Source organism: Parus major, chromosome 3 (assembly GCF_001522545.3).
Source record: "Parus major isolate Abel chromosome 3, Parus_major1.1, whole genome shotgun sequence".
Lineage (NCBI taxonomy): Eukaryota > Metazoa > Chordata > Aves > Passeriformes > Paridae > Parus > Parus major.
This window is the reverse complement of record NC_031770.1, coordinates 70,266,078-70,284,661: the sequence shown is the minus strand read 5'-3', so window position 1 is coordinate 70,284,661 and position 18,584 is coordinate 70,266,078. Positions and strand designations below refer to the sequence as shown.

The 18,584-nt window shown below is 37.7% G+C and overlaps 1 protein-coding gene across 1 annotated transcript in view; it reads right to left on the bottom strand.

The window, feature by feature from the left end:
• The window catches only part of PREP (prolyl endopeptidase), an 85,759-nt gene that overhangs the window by 40,289 nt on the left and 26,886 nt on the right, over positions 1–18,584 (bottom strand). The window contains exon 8 of the mRNA XM_015622340.3: positions 7,913–8,104. Within this exon, the coding sequence (XP_015477826.1) occupies positions 7,913–8,104 (192 nt within the window). The remainder of the gene's footprint in view (positions 1–7,912; positions 8,105–18,584) is intronic.

The following is an 18,584-nucleotide window of genomic DNA, read 5'->3' as shown; positions in this document are numbered from 1 at the left end:
TGCTAATGTTGCTAAAAAGCATTCTTGAGACTGTAAGATAATAGAAGCAGGATGCAGCACAGTGAACTCATTCCAGGCAAAAGGATCCAGGAACAAATCCCTCTGCAGAGGTTCATTGCCTTTATGTCCCTCCTGGCAGCCCTAGTTCTAGTCCCATCTTGTCTGTGCAGCTGTGCAGGAATGAAAGCTTCTGCTCCACAGAACTTCTCCCATCTTGAGTTTGTTCCTTGGAATGAGTACTAGACATATGTGAACCTTTATTTCATGGCATGCTAATTTTTCAATTGGACTTTAGAAATTTGAAACCAAATAAAATATCTGGGCTGGCAATTTCTAAACATCTCTGTGGCTCTACTGACTATTTCACTTCAACCTCCATCTCTATAGGCTGTAAAGTGTAGAAACTCTTTGGAGCTCCAGTTTGCCCACTATATATCATGTAACAGACTCTCCTGTCTCCTGTGCCACTGGCTTTAGATCTCTAGTGACAAGCCTATTTATTTACTCATACAGACAGGAGAGAGATTAAAACATCTTAATCTTGCTCAGTATTTCTGTCATTTAAGAAATTACTTTGCAACAAAGTATTTTAAGTTCTCATTAATTCACAAATTGAATACAAGCAAGACAAAATACAAGCATTGATAAAAATTAAAGAAAGTATCCTGAAGGAGGTATTGTGGGACAAATAATTTTTAATCGCTTGTAAGACTAGGTAAGGAGGTGATTCTTATTCTCTTCCAACTACACATACACAACCTCTTCTCTGACAACTCAGACTGGAAATCTAAATAATGGGCAAAATACCAGTGTGGGACAATGGCTTTTTTTAATCTGTTGGAAGCGAAGAACGAGGAGATGGAACCAAATGTGCAAGAAATCTGATGTAGAACTGACAGGGGCACACTGTAATGCCGAAGCAGCATTGTGAGATGGAGAGTTTATTGTGAAACATCGGAGGAAGAAATATCAAAACATAAGCATACAAAAATTGATGGAATTTCAGTTTTACACTGCTTTATGTTATTCACATCTAAACAGCTCTTTCCAGTTTCCTCAAAGTCCAATAAAACCAAATAATTTGAATTCACAGATTTGTAAAGAAGACAGACTTAGAAACACACCTTTACATATTCAGGTTGCAGAATAAAAGTTCTGAGTTGTATGATGTGCCCCTTCCATCAAGAGTAACAAGTTCTTAGTAATTGAAGGTCAAAACTAGCTATTCTGAAAGTATCCTATATTGTTTCATACAGAGTTCAGGTCTGTCAGGACCCCCTAGAGCTCAAAGACCTTCAAATCCTTTAGCTTGTTTCCAAAGGACCAGTGAAATGCAATACTTGTCTTTCTAGACATATGAAGTCAAGTTTCACAGACACCTAAAGAAAGCTCTTCCTACTTCCCTTTTCCCAAACACCACCATTCGTATTTTTTTACCCTCAAACTTTCCAATTTCCTCATGAGCTAGGCTAAATTTGGGAATTTTCTAACCAACGCCCCAGAGAACACTAACTGAAATTTCAGCCATGACCTGAAATAGTAAGGTACAGCATAACACTGTTTATAAATTAGTAATTGATGTGTAATTTTAGTTCTAGGGTGGCTAAAATTTCTTTAGTGAGGCTGGAGAACATAATAAACATAAGTTAATAGTTCTATTCAATTACATATTTTGAAATACAGAATCATTCTTGGCTGTATACACAATGAGAATATGTAGTAATTAAAAATATTTTTTACATTGTTGCTGCACAAATTTTCCAACATTTTTACACAGTTTATTAACACAAAATGTGCATTAAAAAGTTACCATCCCAACAGTAACAGACCTCTTTTGCATGCAGAATTATTGCCTCTGCAATATGAGATCCCATTAACTCCACTGGCATTCTCAGCAACATTTATAATTAAAATGTTCAGTTTTACTTTTAAAATTTCTTGAAAATTTTCACAAAATGGATTATAAACACTCCCAGACAAACTTTAAATGTATATAATATATAGATTTGCCTCAACAAAAAAAAAAGAAAAAAAAAGAAAAAAAAAGAAAAAAAAGAAAAAAAGAAAAAAGTATTTTTATTTTAAAATGACATTGTGGTGCTGCTTTAATTCCTCACTAATTATTTGATTAAACAGTTCAGTTAAATGGATTTTTTCATTAAGAGCTGACGTATATTATTACTTTGACATATATTTATGAAGAGGTAAATCTCTTTTTATTAAAAAGATTCAGTTGCTCAGAGTAAGGCTGCTGGCTTATGTGGGGATTTCTTCTACTAAGGAACTTGCCTAGAAAGCAGCAATAACAACTCTCCATCACCTCTTTGGTTTACAAATTAGATGCTCTCAGGTGAAGATAACAGATGAGAAGACAATGCAAGATTCTTTTAAAACATTCCATGAGATTTAGGAACACAGCTCTGTGTACAGTACCTGTATTACAACTGGTTTTGGTGCATTGCTAACTGCCTCCAAAACTTACAGTAATGGCAGCTACAAAGAAATGCAAAAATCAAAATAGAGCAAAACACTGAAGCAGACTTGATAGACAGAAGAGAAAGAAAACACTAAGAACCAACACTTATATACACAGCAAGCTAAAACAATGATGAATTATTAACAAGAGCTATTTTTTGACTGCAAGCTTTAAGTTGGGTCTCTGTTATTCCCATACTCAGCACTGAGAACCACAGATACTGTTGGTGTGTTGCATTAGCAGCTAACCTTTTGGTTTTGCTCGTGCATCGCAGGATGCATCCTGCATGCCTCTGTATTTCCTAGGAACGTTTAAGACAGTGATTTCAAATCTCCTGTCTAAGCCTGACACCACTGCTGCAGGCATCCTTCATAGACAAATGAGAAGAAATAAGCACCTTTAGAGTGCAAGTGAACCATTTATTCTGGTTATATATCCTGTTCTGGGATACTGTGAATTGTTTGCCGAGCAGTTTTGCTCACACAAGCAGTGTTTTTTAAAAAGCTAACTATCTGAAACCTCTCCAGTGTATAGGTCAATTTATTTTCAGTGAATACCAAGGAACAGAGCAGTTACTCTCCTGGTTAGATCTAATTTATCAACCCACCTACTTCCAACATCCATCAGGCAAGGACTTATACTACTACACAATAAAGACTAAGTAGTTGCCTTCTCCAACCTGAGCATCTTGCTTCAGGCATCAGAGAGATGAACACATTTGCAGAGTCCTAAGTACTGAAAGCAGGTGTGAAGAATTATCCTTGGTACCAGCCAGCTCTCTCTGAAGAGTACAGTGACCACTCTGGTGACTACAGTAGGTTACACACAATTCTTCAATAGCTAAATCTGGACTAGAGGAGATACACTTCTTAACAAGGCCTAGAAAACTGAGCTCAGCTGTGTCTGGAACTTCTAGTTCAACCTTCCAGAAATTCATATACTGCTACTTTCCAAAAACTCTTACTTTTTATTTGGACAGCTGTCAGTCACAAAGCCACTAACTGGCACCTGCAATGTTGCTGTGAACAACTTTTTGAAATAGTTTCAAGAAAAAAAAGGGTTGAATCATCACACTAAGCATCTATGCCACTAACCTTAATGACTCAAAAGAGTTTTGACCTTTCCTTTCTGCAGCAGTAACTACAGCATGTTAAGTTGTCTGAATGTCCAAACATGCTTTGACAGATGCAGGCTGAAATGCTGATGGAGAACACACCATGCTAGAAGAGCCAAGCAGCCATAGAGTTTCACCAGGAATTGTTGAGCTGATGCTGTAATGCTGTGCTTATGGGTCCACTCAAGGCATGTACTGTTGAGTGAGATTAATTAATGTATTTCAATGGATGGCCAAAGCTGTAGCTGCAAGAAAGACAGACCTGGAAGGTTTCTTTGGTCATCACAGACAGTGACCATAAACTTCAGTGTCTCTGCAGATTAACAGGAACCAATGCTGATCTCAACTAGAATGACCTGTAACCATCACTCAAGGCTACTTATGAGTAGACTTGCAGGTAAAGCAGGAGCAATTTACAGAATGAAACATCAATAATTCTGAAACATCAAAGTAAATGATGACAAGCCCTCACAATATAAAGCATGCATCTTCTCACTGAGACCCCATCCTCAGTGGCAGCCTGCCATGTTAAGATTATGGGAAAGCTTCAACCAATTTCAACAATTCAAGAATTTGGTGCTCCTTCCAGACTTTTTCCTCCTGGCTTCCCTACAGTGCCTAAACACAAATTTCAGCTGCAGTAACTCACTTCCTCATCTCCTCAGCATTTATGAATTAGTTTGCAGGTTAAAGGTATAAAGAAAAATACTATTTTCCACTAGGGAATTGTAGCTGAGGGAAGGGAATCATTTTACATGCACTAACTTTAGGTGTGCAGATGTGTACAAGGTACAGGGAGCACTGCTAGCTTTGCCTCTGCTTGTTAAATGGCCAACTGAGATTCAAGGAACTGCTCAAGATCCTCTCCCCATCTACAACATATTCAGGAATATGTCCTACTCCTTAGACCTCCTGACTCAGGAAATCTATTCTGCTTTTCACTGCCACGAGGAAAGGGCCAGACACTTACTACTAACTACTAGTACTTTGTACTAGTGCACAAAGTACTGAGCACTTTGGGTGTGGTGGGGGGTGTCACAGTTCTCAAAATGACTAATTTAACCTTCTAAACCCAGCAGGTTTATCCTGTGCCTTAGAACTAGGGCTGCAGACCTGCTATGGTCAATCAGCAGTTATGGTTTCGTAGCTGCCTTTCAATTCAGCATGCTTCTTGCAGCTACGTGGTCATTTAAAGCACAAGTTCAATGTCACATTCAATCTCTCCTGTGGTTTTATTCACAACTCCCTGAAAACTAAAACGAACACTTTATAAACAAACTCCAAAGAGAAGGAAATCAGTCTCATTGCACTACAATATGCTCTGAGGCACCCTCTTCCACCTCCTTTTAAAACAGCTGTCATTTATTTCTTCCCCTCAGCTCACAGAGTAGAGCTCTACATTTACCTCATCTCTGTGTAAAATCGCTGCTGACAGTTGTAAAATGAAGTGGATGTACAACCTCACTGCAGGAATATGCTTGATTTTTCCCATTATTTCCCAAATTATCTCATTTATAACCTGTTCTTGGAAAAGAAAGGGTCAAAGCCAAAAGAAAAGTCTATCTTAGAAATATACTGAGGAAACCAAATGACATTCATACCATCATGTAAGCATGTACGTTTGTTTCTTGATTAGACTATATTAGCTGCAGCATCTTTCTAAGAATACAATGATACTTTGTGGAACATCCCTTTATGCCGGTGATGGACGCTGGTAGAGATTCTTAATTCTCAATCCTGAATTCATTATTTGTAAATAAATCTATTTCTGTAAGTGCAGCTTTTATGAAATCGAATCTAAGTTAAGACACAGAAATGAACAGGCTATGTCTTCCAGGCAGGTCATACCAGAGTAGGATCTGTATATCCCAATAAAACACATTTGTGACCTAGGGTATCACTAACTATAATGCTTGTGAAGAAATACTAATACAGCTAAATTACATCTTGTTAAAGTCACTCCCACACGTAAGTAAAAAGCAGCAATACCCATTTACCCTCTGAATCACTGCTGTCTTAGCTTTTGCAGAAGGAGCTTCATTACACTGTCATTTCTTTATCACCCGAATCAAATTCACTTGACTCCAAGGTTTTCAACAATGAATTATTAACTGTCATTGCTGTAATTATGTCTTACTTAACAAAGCTTGGAATGATTAAAAAATCCTGGCATAGAGATTGGCTTGCTTGCTGGCTACATCAAGTGAAGGAGTGAGGTTTTTTATTTATTCAGGACTACAACTTTGTGAGTGTGATGAAACTACCATATCTTGGTGCTAAAATATACAACACTAATCTGCAAGTGTCTACAACAAAGAAGCAACTGAAGAATTTAAATTCACTTTACTGTAAAATCTACTATAGAGTTATTAAGATCTACTTAAAACTCATCTTCTTATGGAGACTCTTTCATTTGTTAGTTCAATCCAATTTCTTTACATACTACTCCAAAAAGCTAAAGAGAGAAGTAGACATATGATTACCTGTTCTAGCTTCACATTCAACTACAATAAAAGATTAATGACACACAACATATTCCTGAAAGTCACCCTGATGGTTGTATATGACAGATTATGTTTGCTTTCAAGTGTTTAAGAGCTGAATGCCTAATGGGTTTACAGTCTAAAGGCCAGTGTCCTCAGCAAACCCATTCATCTGAGGTTTCAAATTTTTTAGTGCAGTTCTTGTTAAGTCTTACTGTCAAGGCTGTCATGAATAAGCCATTAAATGAATGTTGCATGCATTAAATTTTTCTTTGTGCATGAACATGAACTCATCACGACTTTGCCTTTAGAATGAAACCGAAATGGATTTGAGCTAAATACCACAGTGTAGGGAAGAGCAGATCTGGTATTTATCTGAGTGGAAAAGAATAGATAATCAGTGCGTATAGAGCCACTGGTCAAAGATCCTTTGGCTGCCTAGACCACTTTCCAGGTAAATTCACACATGGTAACCAGATTTCATGTCAGTAAAACGTTCCTGTCCCATTCTGTTTATACAGTCACCACATCCAAGTCCAATTTGGTCCCACTTTATAAACTGCTGATCCTCATAATTTAAGCATAGCTTAACACACCATCAGTGAATTTGCACATGACCAAAATTAAGACTTGGAAGCATTTTTGCACTTACATCTATTATTAATTCTCTGCTTAGGACTTGAAACATATTTAATTTAAGATGCAGGTTGCTTCTGATTCAAATAGTACCCAATCTTAAGAAAATATTTATGCTTCACCAAGCTCTAATTTGCTACATTTCCATTCACTAAAATTCTCTCAATATTCTAGACCCGTCACTTCCAACATGACTACAATTCTGGATATATTCAGAATCAACATTTATATCACACTGGGGACATCTAGGCTGTGGCAGATATCACACAGGACACATTGTGAACTGCAGACAGAAATAAAGATTTTTTTTTATGTGACAAAATGATGATTTTGAAATAGTAAAATAGGTTTGTCTCAGTGAGGACAGAAATTATTGTATATGCACGTATCAAATAATACACACAAAGAGAATTTGACTCATTCTACAAAGCAGCTCTTCACTGGAAAAGTAGCAAACATGAAGAAATTTATATAAAAATTGATTAATAAAAATGTCAGAGTATTTTTGAATAACTAATTATCTTAGATAAATCGTAATTGTACCTTGTACTGTATGGAGAGCAAACTACATAAATGTACACTAGGCATCTGTCAAAAAACAGCTCAGAGGAGGTTCTTCTGTACTATCTGAAACTAATTCTAAGCTTCCATAGAACTTTCTGCAAAATGATGGGATTAAAACAATATACCTTTATTTTAATTATGTCAAAACTAAAGATTTATCCATTTTCTTACACTTTCCTGAGGCTTTTTTTTTCAAGTATTGTTTACTCCCCTTACTCCAGGAACAAAATAAATCCTGTCACAAATTCTGACCAATTCTAATCAAAGCACGCTGCAGTACAGCCAGGTTTGCTCTTTACCTCTTTCTCCTTACAAAGTCCCTCTTGTTGTAATCCCTGTCTAGTAAACATTTATTTCACTGACATGAAACAGAAAAATACTTTTCCCTCATTTCCTACCAACACAGAATTAAAACAAGGACAGATGAAGCAACTTCACTAGGGCCACATAAGACGTTGATGACAGAACGATATTCTGAATCGTTTCTATCTCAGCAAGTCTTTTAACTGCAAATCCTAAACAAAGTTTAAACACATGAAAAAAGCAAGAAGGTCTGTAAAAGATCATTCAACAGACTAATTACTGAATTAATTTGGAAAAAGTAGAACCTAATGTCTTTAACTTGACATGAACTCTTACCTAGAACATCTTTTTCATGTTCAGGGACGAGAACTTTCCATTTGGATTCCTCTGGATCACTGAAGTCAATGTTGATTAACCGATAATTTGGAGAATGGCGGTTTGTCTTGAAAGTGAACACTGTTCCTTCATTGGTGACATACTCGTACTCAGCCTCAAAGTTATCTATCAGCTTCACCCATTGAAGAATTCCTGCAAGGTCAAATATAGATGTCAATTCCTCAAACAAAACCTTTCCACACCTGAGGGCAAGGCCTTCCTGGCAATTGCTGGAGGCTCTTTCTTGCACAATGGCAGTGACCACAAGCACAGCTATGGAAAGGCCAGAATGTGAACCAGGTATTAAGAACTTCCAAAGAATGCTCCTGATCAATAGGCTGCAGTGGAAAAATGCCAGTTCACAGACACATTAACATGACTGGTTTGGAGGAATTTCTAGCAAAATACTGACAGAATTATGGCTCGTTTTCCATCAGCTTTCCTAAGGGGCATCTGGAGAACTCAGATGTTTACCACAGAAATGCTTCTTACCACAGTGGCTGCTCTGAAGCCAACACCACTGAGTACATCAGGTTCTCACAAATGCTCCCTTCTACAAACCTAGAATGAAGGGCTGCAGCTGAGTTGAAAGACTGCACTAAGGTTTCAAGCGCAGTTTTATTTTAAACACTTTTTCTAATATTACTATTTAATTATAAAGAAATAAGATATATATATATATATAATTATAGAGGAATTTTTGATTATAAAGAAATGTTTGGAAAATGTTCATTTGGGAAATGTTTAAAGAAATGTTAGTTCTTGCAAAAAAATTTAAATGGAAAACTTTCTATTCTCCTTAAAAGCCCAGAACTTCCTGCAGAATATGAAATGATGCCACTGGAATGAATACAATAAACTTCATCATGAGGAACTTCCCTTTCAACTCGGAAACAACATTCCTGAAATGCTGTTCTGCAGAACAACCAAAGGACAACTACAGTTAGCAAAAACATCTGTGTTCCTGAAGAATGAATTGCATTTTGCCTATCAAACTCCTAGAATATCACACTCAGTAAAAGAAGTGGACTTGTCTCAAAAATGAATTGCCTCAGTTTCAGACTATGGTACAGAGTGGGTAGTATTGACTCAACCTGAAGATGGAATTTTAAGACTCTACAGCTTTTTATTCACATTTTCCTGTTTTGCAATAGGTTAAGCAGCTAGTAGAAAGAAAAAGCTGAAATGTAGCTGCATAAGATATGTGATATACTTGTTATGTCTACAACACAACCTATCATCCAAACTTACTATTGCAGGCATCATACATTAGCTAAGTTGAAAATGAGAATCTTTATTGATAAGAGAAATTAAAGCTCTTATATCTTAAAATAACATCTAGAGCACTGTCTGCCCATCTCCTAATGCTACAGGTTTGGTCTTCACTTTTAAGTATAAACAAACAAACTGTCCATAAATCTGTTTGTGAAAGTCTATAATGCAATGTTTGTATCAATAAAAAAGCATTTCAGCTTATTTTATAATATTAAAAGCTGAGCAGAATAATGCAAGTAGCTCATACTCGAGCTGTAATTACTGTAAATTTAAAAAAATAAAAGAATAATTGAGGAAGCAGTGAGATGACTAAGGATACTTAAACCCATTAGATGTAATAGCAGAGTACAGTCAGGCCTGGTACATTCATAAAGTTTGTATCTCTTAATTGCCATCTTGGTTTAAAGAAAACTTCCCTGTCTCTTCATGCAAAGTGATTAAATTCTATTTTTTGTACTGCTGTAATACGAACTTTCCAGACAATCAAAGTGAACTTAGACATACATACTTTGTATGTAGGCATGCAAAGTGAACTTGGGATCTTGAGTGAATACGTTGCCCCTTAAATTTTGATTTTTCCTGAGATCCAAAGTTTTGCCCTTCTCAAGAGATTTCACGCTGAAGAAAAATCCTACTAGTCACTCCAGTTGCTCTGAGTTCCACAGAGAAAACCTGCTTTGATGCCCAGTAAAAGAAAAGCAAATCCAGCCTACAACAGTGAACCCTGATAAACACCAGTGAAACCATTTCAGGATTTCAAATCACTTGCACAGGCATTTTAAGAAATAAAAACTTTATACCATAGCAGTATCTCACAGAATGAAACCAACATACTGAAGTACAAGTAAATGAAGTACATTTCATAAAAAGAAATCACCAGACTGTTGAAAAATCACTTTTTTAATGGTAAATGTGCACAATAGTTGTAGTCTCCATCAGTGCAACAGAACTTGGATATAGGACAATATACTTGGGATATAAGGACAATAACGTGACAGTAGGGATTTACATTGCTTCCTTGCAACTCATTCATCCACTCCTAAGTGAGCAGCTAGCAAAAAAGTGAAAGGGTTGATGTTCTTAGTTAGGGCACACTTAGTTGTTGATATTCTTAGGGGCACACTTAGTTGTTATTATACAAAAACAACAGCATCCATCTTATTAAAGTGGCATTTATGTAATCCTTAGAAGACAAATATTGCAGATGAATTACCTCTAAACCACTGTCTTACTGAAGTGGTTAAATACACCAACATCTAATCCAGGATCAGAGGTGGTAACGAGGCAACTACAGGCAGCCCTTACATCAGACACATCATTGCAGCACAGGGTATGTGCTACAGCTCTCCAGTGAGAGGAAGAAATCCTTTGCAGTGACACAGGTATCAGCTATAAGAGGATGCTTCTTTATGGCTGGTTGCAGGTAACCTAGTTGTGGCTGTGACTGAAAGGGGTATTCTAGAATTGCTTCTGATCCTCCTGCTTAGCCTTTCTCCTTCGGGCTAGAAATAACCTGATGACAAACACAAGCAGTCCATTGGGCACTAATATGGTTGAAAAGTGATGGGGACAGACACCATTTCTTTCCAGGTCATGCCTGTGGCAACACAAGGAAGGGACAGGCCCATACAGTTCACTATCATGGCACCACCCCCACGTCAAGCACTCTGGCTTTGCCTCTCAGTAACAAAAAGAACAGTACATCTGTAAGTTATGGCTTCAGAAAGTACTTGAAAAACAAAATGAAGGATGGACATTCTGCCCATTCTTTACAAAAAGGAGAGAAAAGAATTGAAGAACTGGATCCTGATAAGAATTTACAAGTTTAACCAGCAGCCCTCTGAGAACATGTGTCTTTGAGAAGAATCACTGAGAAGTGGCATTTATATAGTCTAAGGCTACTCCTAACACCTGAAACACTATAGACTTCAATTTAATCCATATAAGGATACAGTGAGACAGACATATATAGGAAAAGCATGACAGTTTCCTGTATACTGCTGCTATACCCTAATCCTTCTCCCTGCCAGTCTTTCTATTAAAATACATTGCTGAGAAGATACAGATGGTTTTGCCTATATGTTTTATACCAATCAGTTATCCATCACCACATAACTGCATTACAATAGGAACTGCAGGTAGAATTCAGTGGACAATAAAGCCATGCCACTCAACAGAAAATAATAAATTTACAGAGTCAGACTTCTGCAAAAGACAAAAGCAACATTCAGTGTACAGACAGAATTTTTAAACAAAGTTTTTGGAACCACAGAAGATCAAAAGAGAAATTGTTTCAGTAAGCATCACAGAATAAGCCCTAAATCTTGTACTGGCCTCTGAACATAGTAAAATATTCCATGGTCTGCTGAGAGCTCTGGGCGATGAAGCAGGTCTGTCACTGAATGATGACAACTACAGGAGAAGAAAAAGCTAATTTGAACAAATCGATAAGAGCACGAGTTATCACAAGGTCTTGTTACCAACCATCTTTAGACAGAAAGAATAGAGTGGCTGAGAGTCACTATGTATGTGTTCTAGATACTTCCATTATTTCATGTTTCATGCAAAGGCCAAACAATTTTGCCAAACAATGGCAAATAACCTCTTGTCTGTGCCTACTGGAGAGACAGGGTTTAACAGTAGGGTTATCTGACACTGGGAAAAAAGGTTTCCAAAAGGCAAACACTTGTATTTGGCTTTTTTCATGTGCCCTAACAGTCAAAATTATCAGGTAAAAATATAAATGTTCATCTCCATAAATTCCATTCTGTCTTGTCATTTTTTGCAGGACAACTTTTCTAGAAATGGAGCAGTGCTGAGAAAGCTCAGGAAATGAATCAGGAGGCTCGTAAGAACAGGACAGGCTTTCTAACCCAAAGAATGATGCCACATTTTATTACAGTACACACATAAACTTCTACCCAAAGAAAGATCGTGACTTTTTAACCCCTAGATTTTCATGGAATCACAGAATGATTTGGGTTGGATCTTAAAAGCCATCTAGCTTCAACCATCCTGTCATGGATAGGGTCACATTCCACTATACCAGGTGCTCAAAGCCCTGTCCTACCTGGATTTGAATACCTCCAGGGATAGGGCATCCGCAACCTCTCTAGGGAACCTCTTATGGTGTTTTACAGTACTTATCTACACTAGGTTTTACATTCAATAGAAGACAGATAATTTCATGGTACACAGCATACATCAGATTGGAAGAGACTGTTTCAGGTCCCCTGTGGCATGTTCATAACATATTCTGGGAACTGAATGGCAGAGTCCTTCACTCAGACATCTACTTCCACATCAGAATCTAATTTCTTTTTGAATCACGCAATACTTAATTTGTTCTCAAGCCCCTGTTCTGAATGAGGCAGCTAGGGAAAAGAACTCCGGGTTTTTCCTTTTATTTCTTCAAAGCCACAAATATTTAATTGTCTCACTCAGGTCTCCAAAGGCAAGAGAGATTTTCAAACAATTTGGACATCTTTAAAAGCAAAATCTCTCTATGCCTTGGGATCTGACTTCACTTATAAACATCTGAGGGAGGAAATACTGTAAAGGAGATATAAAGATGTTCCTGAGAGGAATGCAACTTTTGTATTTATATTGAGAGGGTATCACTCATTTTGCAGATGATGGATGACAGCTACTCAGTGATCATGGAAAGTTAATGTATTTGCCATCTAAAATATAAATAAATGGAAGGAAGCAATATTCATTCCTTTAAGTAAAAAGTTTAGATGTGTCAAGATATATTCAAAGATTAATCCAGAAGAAAGAAATCAAGCACTTTTATGAACAGACATTTCTCAATCAGTTTCAAGGCTTCAATTTTACTTCCACTGGGATAATCACTCAAAAGACAGAGGAGAATATATATGGTTCATTTTGAGAGAGCTATAGCTCATGCCCTCAGACAGCAGAACATAGCAACAGAAAAGCAGGAATCAAAAGTAATCTCCCTCACACTACACTTTCTCTAATATTAACAGATAAAAGCCTCAAATACCTCATCTAAAAAATAACCTCATTATGAATACTATTTACCCTGCTGGTGTTCAAAGCCAGCTTGAGTAAGGCTTTGAGTAACCTGGTCTAATGGTTGGTGACCCTGCCAACAGCAGGTAGGCTTGGGACTGGATGATCTTTAAGGTCTATTCCAACCCCTCAACATTCTATGATTCTGTGCTTTATAAATGTAATGTCCAGTCAGACAGTAGCAGCACGAAGATGTCCTTGCTCAAATTAACAGCACGCTATTTAATTTCATTGAATAGTTTGCATTTGAAAGGACTTTTAAAGGTCATCTATGCCGATCCCCTTGCAATGAGCAGAGACATCTTCAACTAGATCCAGTTGCTCAAAGCCCCACCCCACCTGAATTTAAATGTTTTCAAGAATGGGGCATCCATCACCCCTCTGGGCAACCTGTTCAAATGTTTTAACACATTTATAGTAAAAAATCTTCTTCCTTCTATCTAATCTAAATATACACTTTTTTTTTTAGTTTAAAACTACTATGTTTTTTGTATGGCAACAGGCCCTGCTAAAAAGTTTGTCTCCATCTTTCTTACAGACATCCTTGAAGTTGCAAGGCAGCAGCAAGGTTTTCCTGAAGCCTTCTCTTCTCCAGGCTGAACAACCACAAATCTTCAGCCTTTCCTCATGGAGAGGTGCTCCAGTCTTCTGATCTTCATCATGATCCTCCTCTGGGTCCACTCCAACAGGTCAAATGTCCTCTCTGTGCTGGAGTCCCCAGAGCTAAATGCAGTGTTCCAGATGGGGGTCTCATGAGAGCATGACAGAGGCACAGAATCCCCTCCCTTGTCCTGCTGGCCATGCTGGTTTGGATGCAGCCTAGGAAACAATTTGCCATCTGGGCTGTGAGTGCACACTGCCTGGTCATATCCAGCCTCTCATCCATCAATACCAAGTTCTTCTCAGATCCAGCAGGGCTGCTCTCAATCCCTTCATCCTGCAGCTAGCATTGATAAAGGGTGTTATGCCAACACAGGTGCACCTTGCACTTGACCCTGTGGAACTTGATGAGATTCCCATGGGTCCATTCCTTGAGCTTGTCCAGGTCCATCCATAAGGTATCCTGTCCTTCAGGTGTGAAGCACCACTCAGCTTGGTGATGTCTGCAGACTTGCTGAAGGTGCACTCAATCCCATTGTTTATATAGCACCGCTCCCAGTATGGGACCCCTGAGTATGTACGGTCCCATTAAAACACAGACACTTGTCACCTGTGGTCATTGGGACACTGAGCTGTTGACCACTACCCTCTGGATATGATCATTCACCAATACCTCATCCACCCAAGAACCTGCTCACCAAATTCATATCTCTCCAATTTAGAGAGACAGATATTGCAGGGAATCACGTCAAAGACCTTATAAAAATTCAAACAGATGATGCCCCATAGGGCATTTTTGTCAGTAATTTTACTTATCTCTATTGCTAATAATTTGCCTCCAAGAATAAATACATATGAAGTATGCATTTATACTTATATTTTCTGTAATAAATAAATAAAAAAATACAGTGAAAGCAAAAATTTGAAATTTACATTTAAGAGATATGAAACATTTTTCTTAAACACTCTATTGTTGATCCTTCCACATATTTTTAAAGACAACTAATTTTTTCTCCCCATTTGTTAGGATACAATAGCCTTGTTTTGATATTTATTTTTGAAACTTTTTTAAAAAGTTCCTTCAATCACAGAAAAGTTTTTCAAAATATGGAAGAGTATTTTCCCTCTCACCACGTTGCACTTTATAGCTGATGTCTACTGTAGCCTCACTGTCTCGTTCATTTTCATTACAAAGGTTTTGATCCACTATTTCAAGCTACACAGCACAGACTGACTCATCCCTTTGATGTTACTGTATATAGCACTTTTCATTGCTTATTTATTTATTAAGAGAGCCTTATAAATTGCAAGACTAAACTAAGAAGGCCAAACAATGGTATTTTCAACACTGAAGTGGACAAACATTACCTTTTTCCACCTGTCCTCAAGTCACATATATTTTTTTAGTGTGGGGAAAAACAGAATACTCTAAACAAAGAAAGAAAATTAAAAACACTTCTGTGACTGACAGCCTTGCTCTTAAATTCTTTCTTGCAACCTCTCACTGCGAGTCTAGTACAAAGCAGTTCCAACTGACAATGACTAAGCAACCAGCAGGCTGTGAACTTCTGTGTTTGCTCAATTTTTATTACATCTTTTCAAGCCAGTGGTTCTCAAGTATTTTTCACTAGTTCCTATTCCCCTACAAGTGTCCTCCCACCACCTCACACTGTTCCCAGCAGACACAAACCACCAATCTCCAAGCAGCCCAGTACCCAACTATAAGAGCCCCTATCACTGTTCTCTGTCCAGAAAGCCCCTGCACCTCCCATATAAAACAAACCTGTGTTTAGCTTCCAATCCAACAACTCAGGTGTGCTTTCCTATTTGCCAACCCTCTACGCTTTTTGTATGCCAGAATCCACTGCAGGTTATCATTAAGGCTGTTTCTACACACCCAAAGGTTATGAGAAGAGCCACCTCTTCTGCTCCCTGTGATGGTTTATATCCCTCCTTTTCTCCCTTCTGCTATCATGCTTCAGGTCCCCCAGGAAGAGCAAAGTGGGGCTCTGCCCAGAGCTCTGAGTCAGTAACTCATAAAACAGTTCTGTAGTGTTCACATGGGGATCCCCAGTTTTTCATTAGGCTTCTGAGCTGCTACCACAATACAGAAAAAAGAAAAAGGTCAATATTAAGGACAATTTCAACAAGACCAATAGGCCATGTCAGGCTAGTCTAAGTTCATAGCCAAGGGTGATTAAATAGCTTTCATTTATTTCTTGTTGCACACCAACAGATTGGCACTAAATTCCTTCTTCACAGCACCAAATCACATATTCAAAACAGTAAACAGTCAAGGCTGACAATCTAATCAAAAAGAAACAATCTCATTTCTCAAGAAACAGGAAAAACAAAATTATTATCAGGCACAGAAGCATGAAGAGACATGCTATATAAAAAAATCTACTGTTTTTGTGGTCTGGGTTTTTCTTTTTGGGTGATGATAGTTTCTTTTCGGTTGGTTGCGTTTTTTGATTTTTAGGGTTCTTTGTTAAGGTGCACAACAAGGTTTGCTAATAAATAATTGTTTGATTACTGTGTATCCAGGTGTTTGGCTACTATGAGGCATTTTCAGGTATACCAAGAACAGTTAAGCAAAGTGATTAATATGAGAAGTTTTCTTGTTTGACTGGTTCAACAAACAAGCAAACCTGAGTCCTGTCTGTCTTCTGAAAGACAAATTTGATAAAACAGATACCAAAAATTGTGCCTTACATTGTTCAGCTACTGGGTAAATATATGTTTTTTTAGTAAATACTTGGCATTAGATCACTTTTAAATTTTTGTTACAGGAGCCAAGAGTTAAAAAACCTACTAACAGCTTAGCAAGATATGTAGGGAAATCTGGAGTACTGAATGAAGGAATAACCTTCTGGCCATGAACCCACAATGCTGTCGTTCCTGACCTAACAGGCACTGTACTCCTGCTGACTCATAAAGCAAAATTGAACCTTATCAGCTGGCTGACAGAGTGGTCAAATCTGGACAAGAATACTGTAATTTTGCCCATGATCTTTTTAAACCTCACTCCACAAGGAACTAAAGAGGCAAGCACAAAGGGAAGAGCTCCCATATCCACTGTTATTTGAAACAGAGTACAGCAAGGGAGCTACCCCAAAAGCTTAAAAAGCAATCAGCTGTGTCCTCCCAGTGGGGTCTTCTCACAGCATTTTCTTGCCACAACACTGTGAATTATGACCAGAGGTCTTGAGAAATGGAGTATTTGTAAAACACTGATATGAGATAAAAACCTTTTTAAAAGGTTTGGTTAAGTTAGCTGTAAACAAAATTCGAATTGGTAAACCTGCCCATTTCTAACACAAAGAGTTTTGTCACAAAAACTATGCCACAAGCTGGGTTAATCTGGTGGGATTCACAAGAGGCCTACGGTAGTAGGGAAGGAAGCGAAACAGTATCTCCCCAAGTCTCTTATCTTTTCAGACTAATTTAAAACCCCCATTAAAATGAAGCTATTGGCACAAGTAGCTTACAATGGCCTGCTTAAAAACCTAGCAAACAACCTGAACATTTGAAGAGGAAAATGACCCAGTCTGTATACAGTAGAAACCCTGTGAAGGGGGAAGGAAAGCATGAAGAACATTTTCGCGAAGCCAGGAGGCAGAAAAGATGCTCAGAAGCTCCATGTAATGTTCATGGAAAGAAACAGAAACACTGCTGTGTAGATTATCTTCTGAGGAAAACAATCTGACAAGGAATATCACAGGAGACTGCACTGCAAATTTGATTAATCTACAGCTGTTGACAAAAATATCATGACATATAGTAAAGGGGGAAGATCTATCTACACACCTCAGTTTTCAGATGAAGAAACAGACAAGTTAAATCCTTTAAAATTTCCTGAACATTTAGAAATAGTCTACTCTCATTTCTTAGCTGTGATCTCCATTCAGAGGCTAAGATGATTTTCCACTCAACAGAGGGCAAATTAACATCCACTGAATCACAGCCTGGGAAATTCATGAACAATCAAATGCACAACTTCCTTCAGTACAACAGAACTAACATAATATTCTCTCTTCCAGAGAGTCTTTGATGACATCATTATCACCTCACTTATTATTTAAAGGCAGTATATATAAAAGAAGCAACAACACAAGCTATGCAGGAAGGCAATGAAATGCATTAACTCAAGATTACTAAAGCAATAATTAAGTGGCAAATATCGGACAAACCATATTTCATAAAAAGATAATCTGTGAGACAGTTAAACCAGAGGTTTCCTCTTCATCAAAGCAATTTACTTTAGCTTGTTAACAAAATTATTCTGTTCTATTTCTTGTGGAACAATCTGGATCTTCCCTCCTAGTGTCTCGGACTGAAAAGGTGCAAATTTACTTTTTTATTTGTATTGTCTAGACAGACAGCAAAAATGGGATAGGCATGTAATTGAGCATAAATATGACAGAAGTTCACAATTTAAGAAGGCAAAAAAGGGGTTTACAGCTCTGGTTTTTTGACTAAATGAGCTTATCTGGTTGGATGAATCTTTTCAGAACAGCCACAAACTGCTGAATTTAATTTGAAATTTAAAAAGGAAGTATTTTCTTGCTATAAAAACGTAAGTAAGAGTAAAAACAGAAGAATACACATTCCTTTCACCCACTGGGGAAAGAAATATCTGAGCTCCTGTAAGCTTGTTATGGGCTATATTGTATTGCTTGATGATTCCCACAGCAGCTGACTCATCCCTGAATTCACA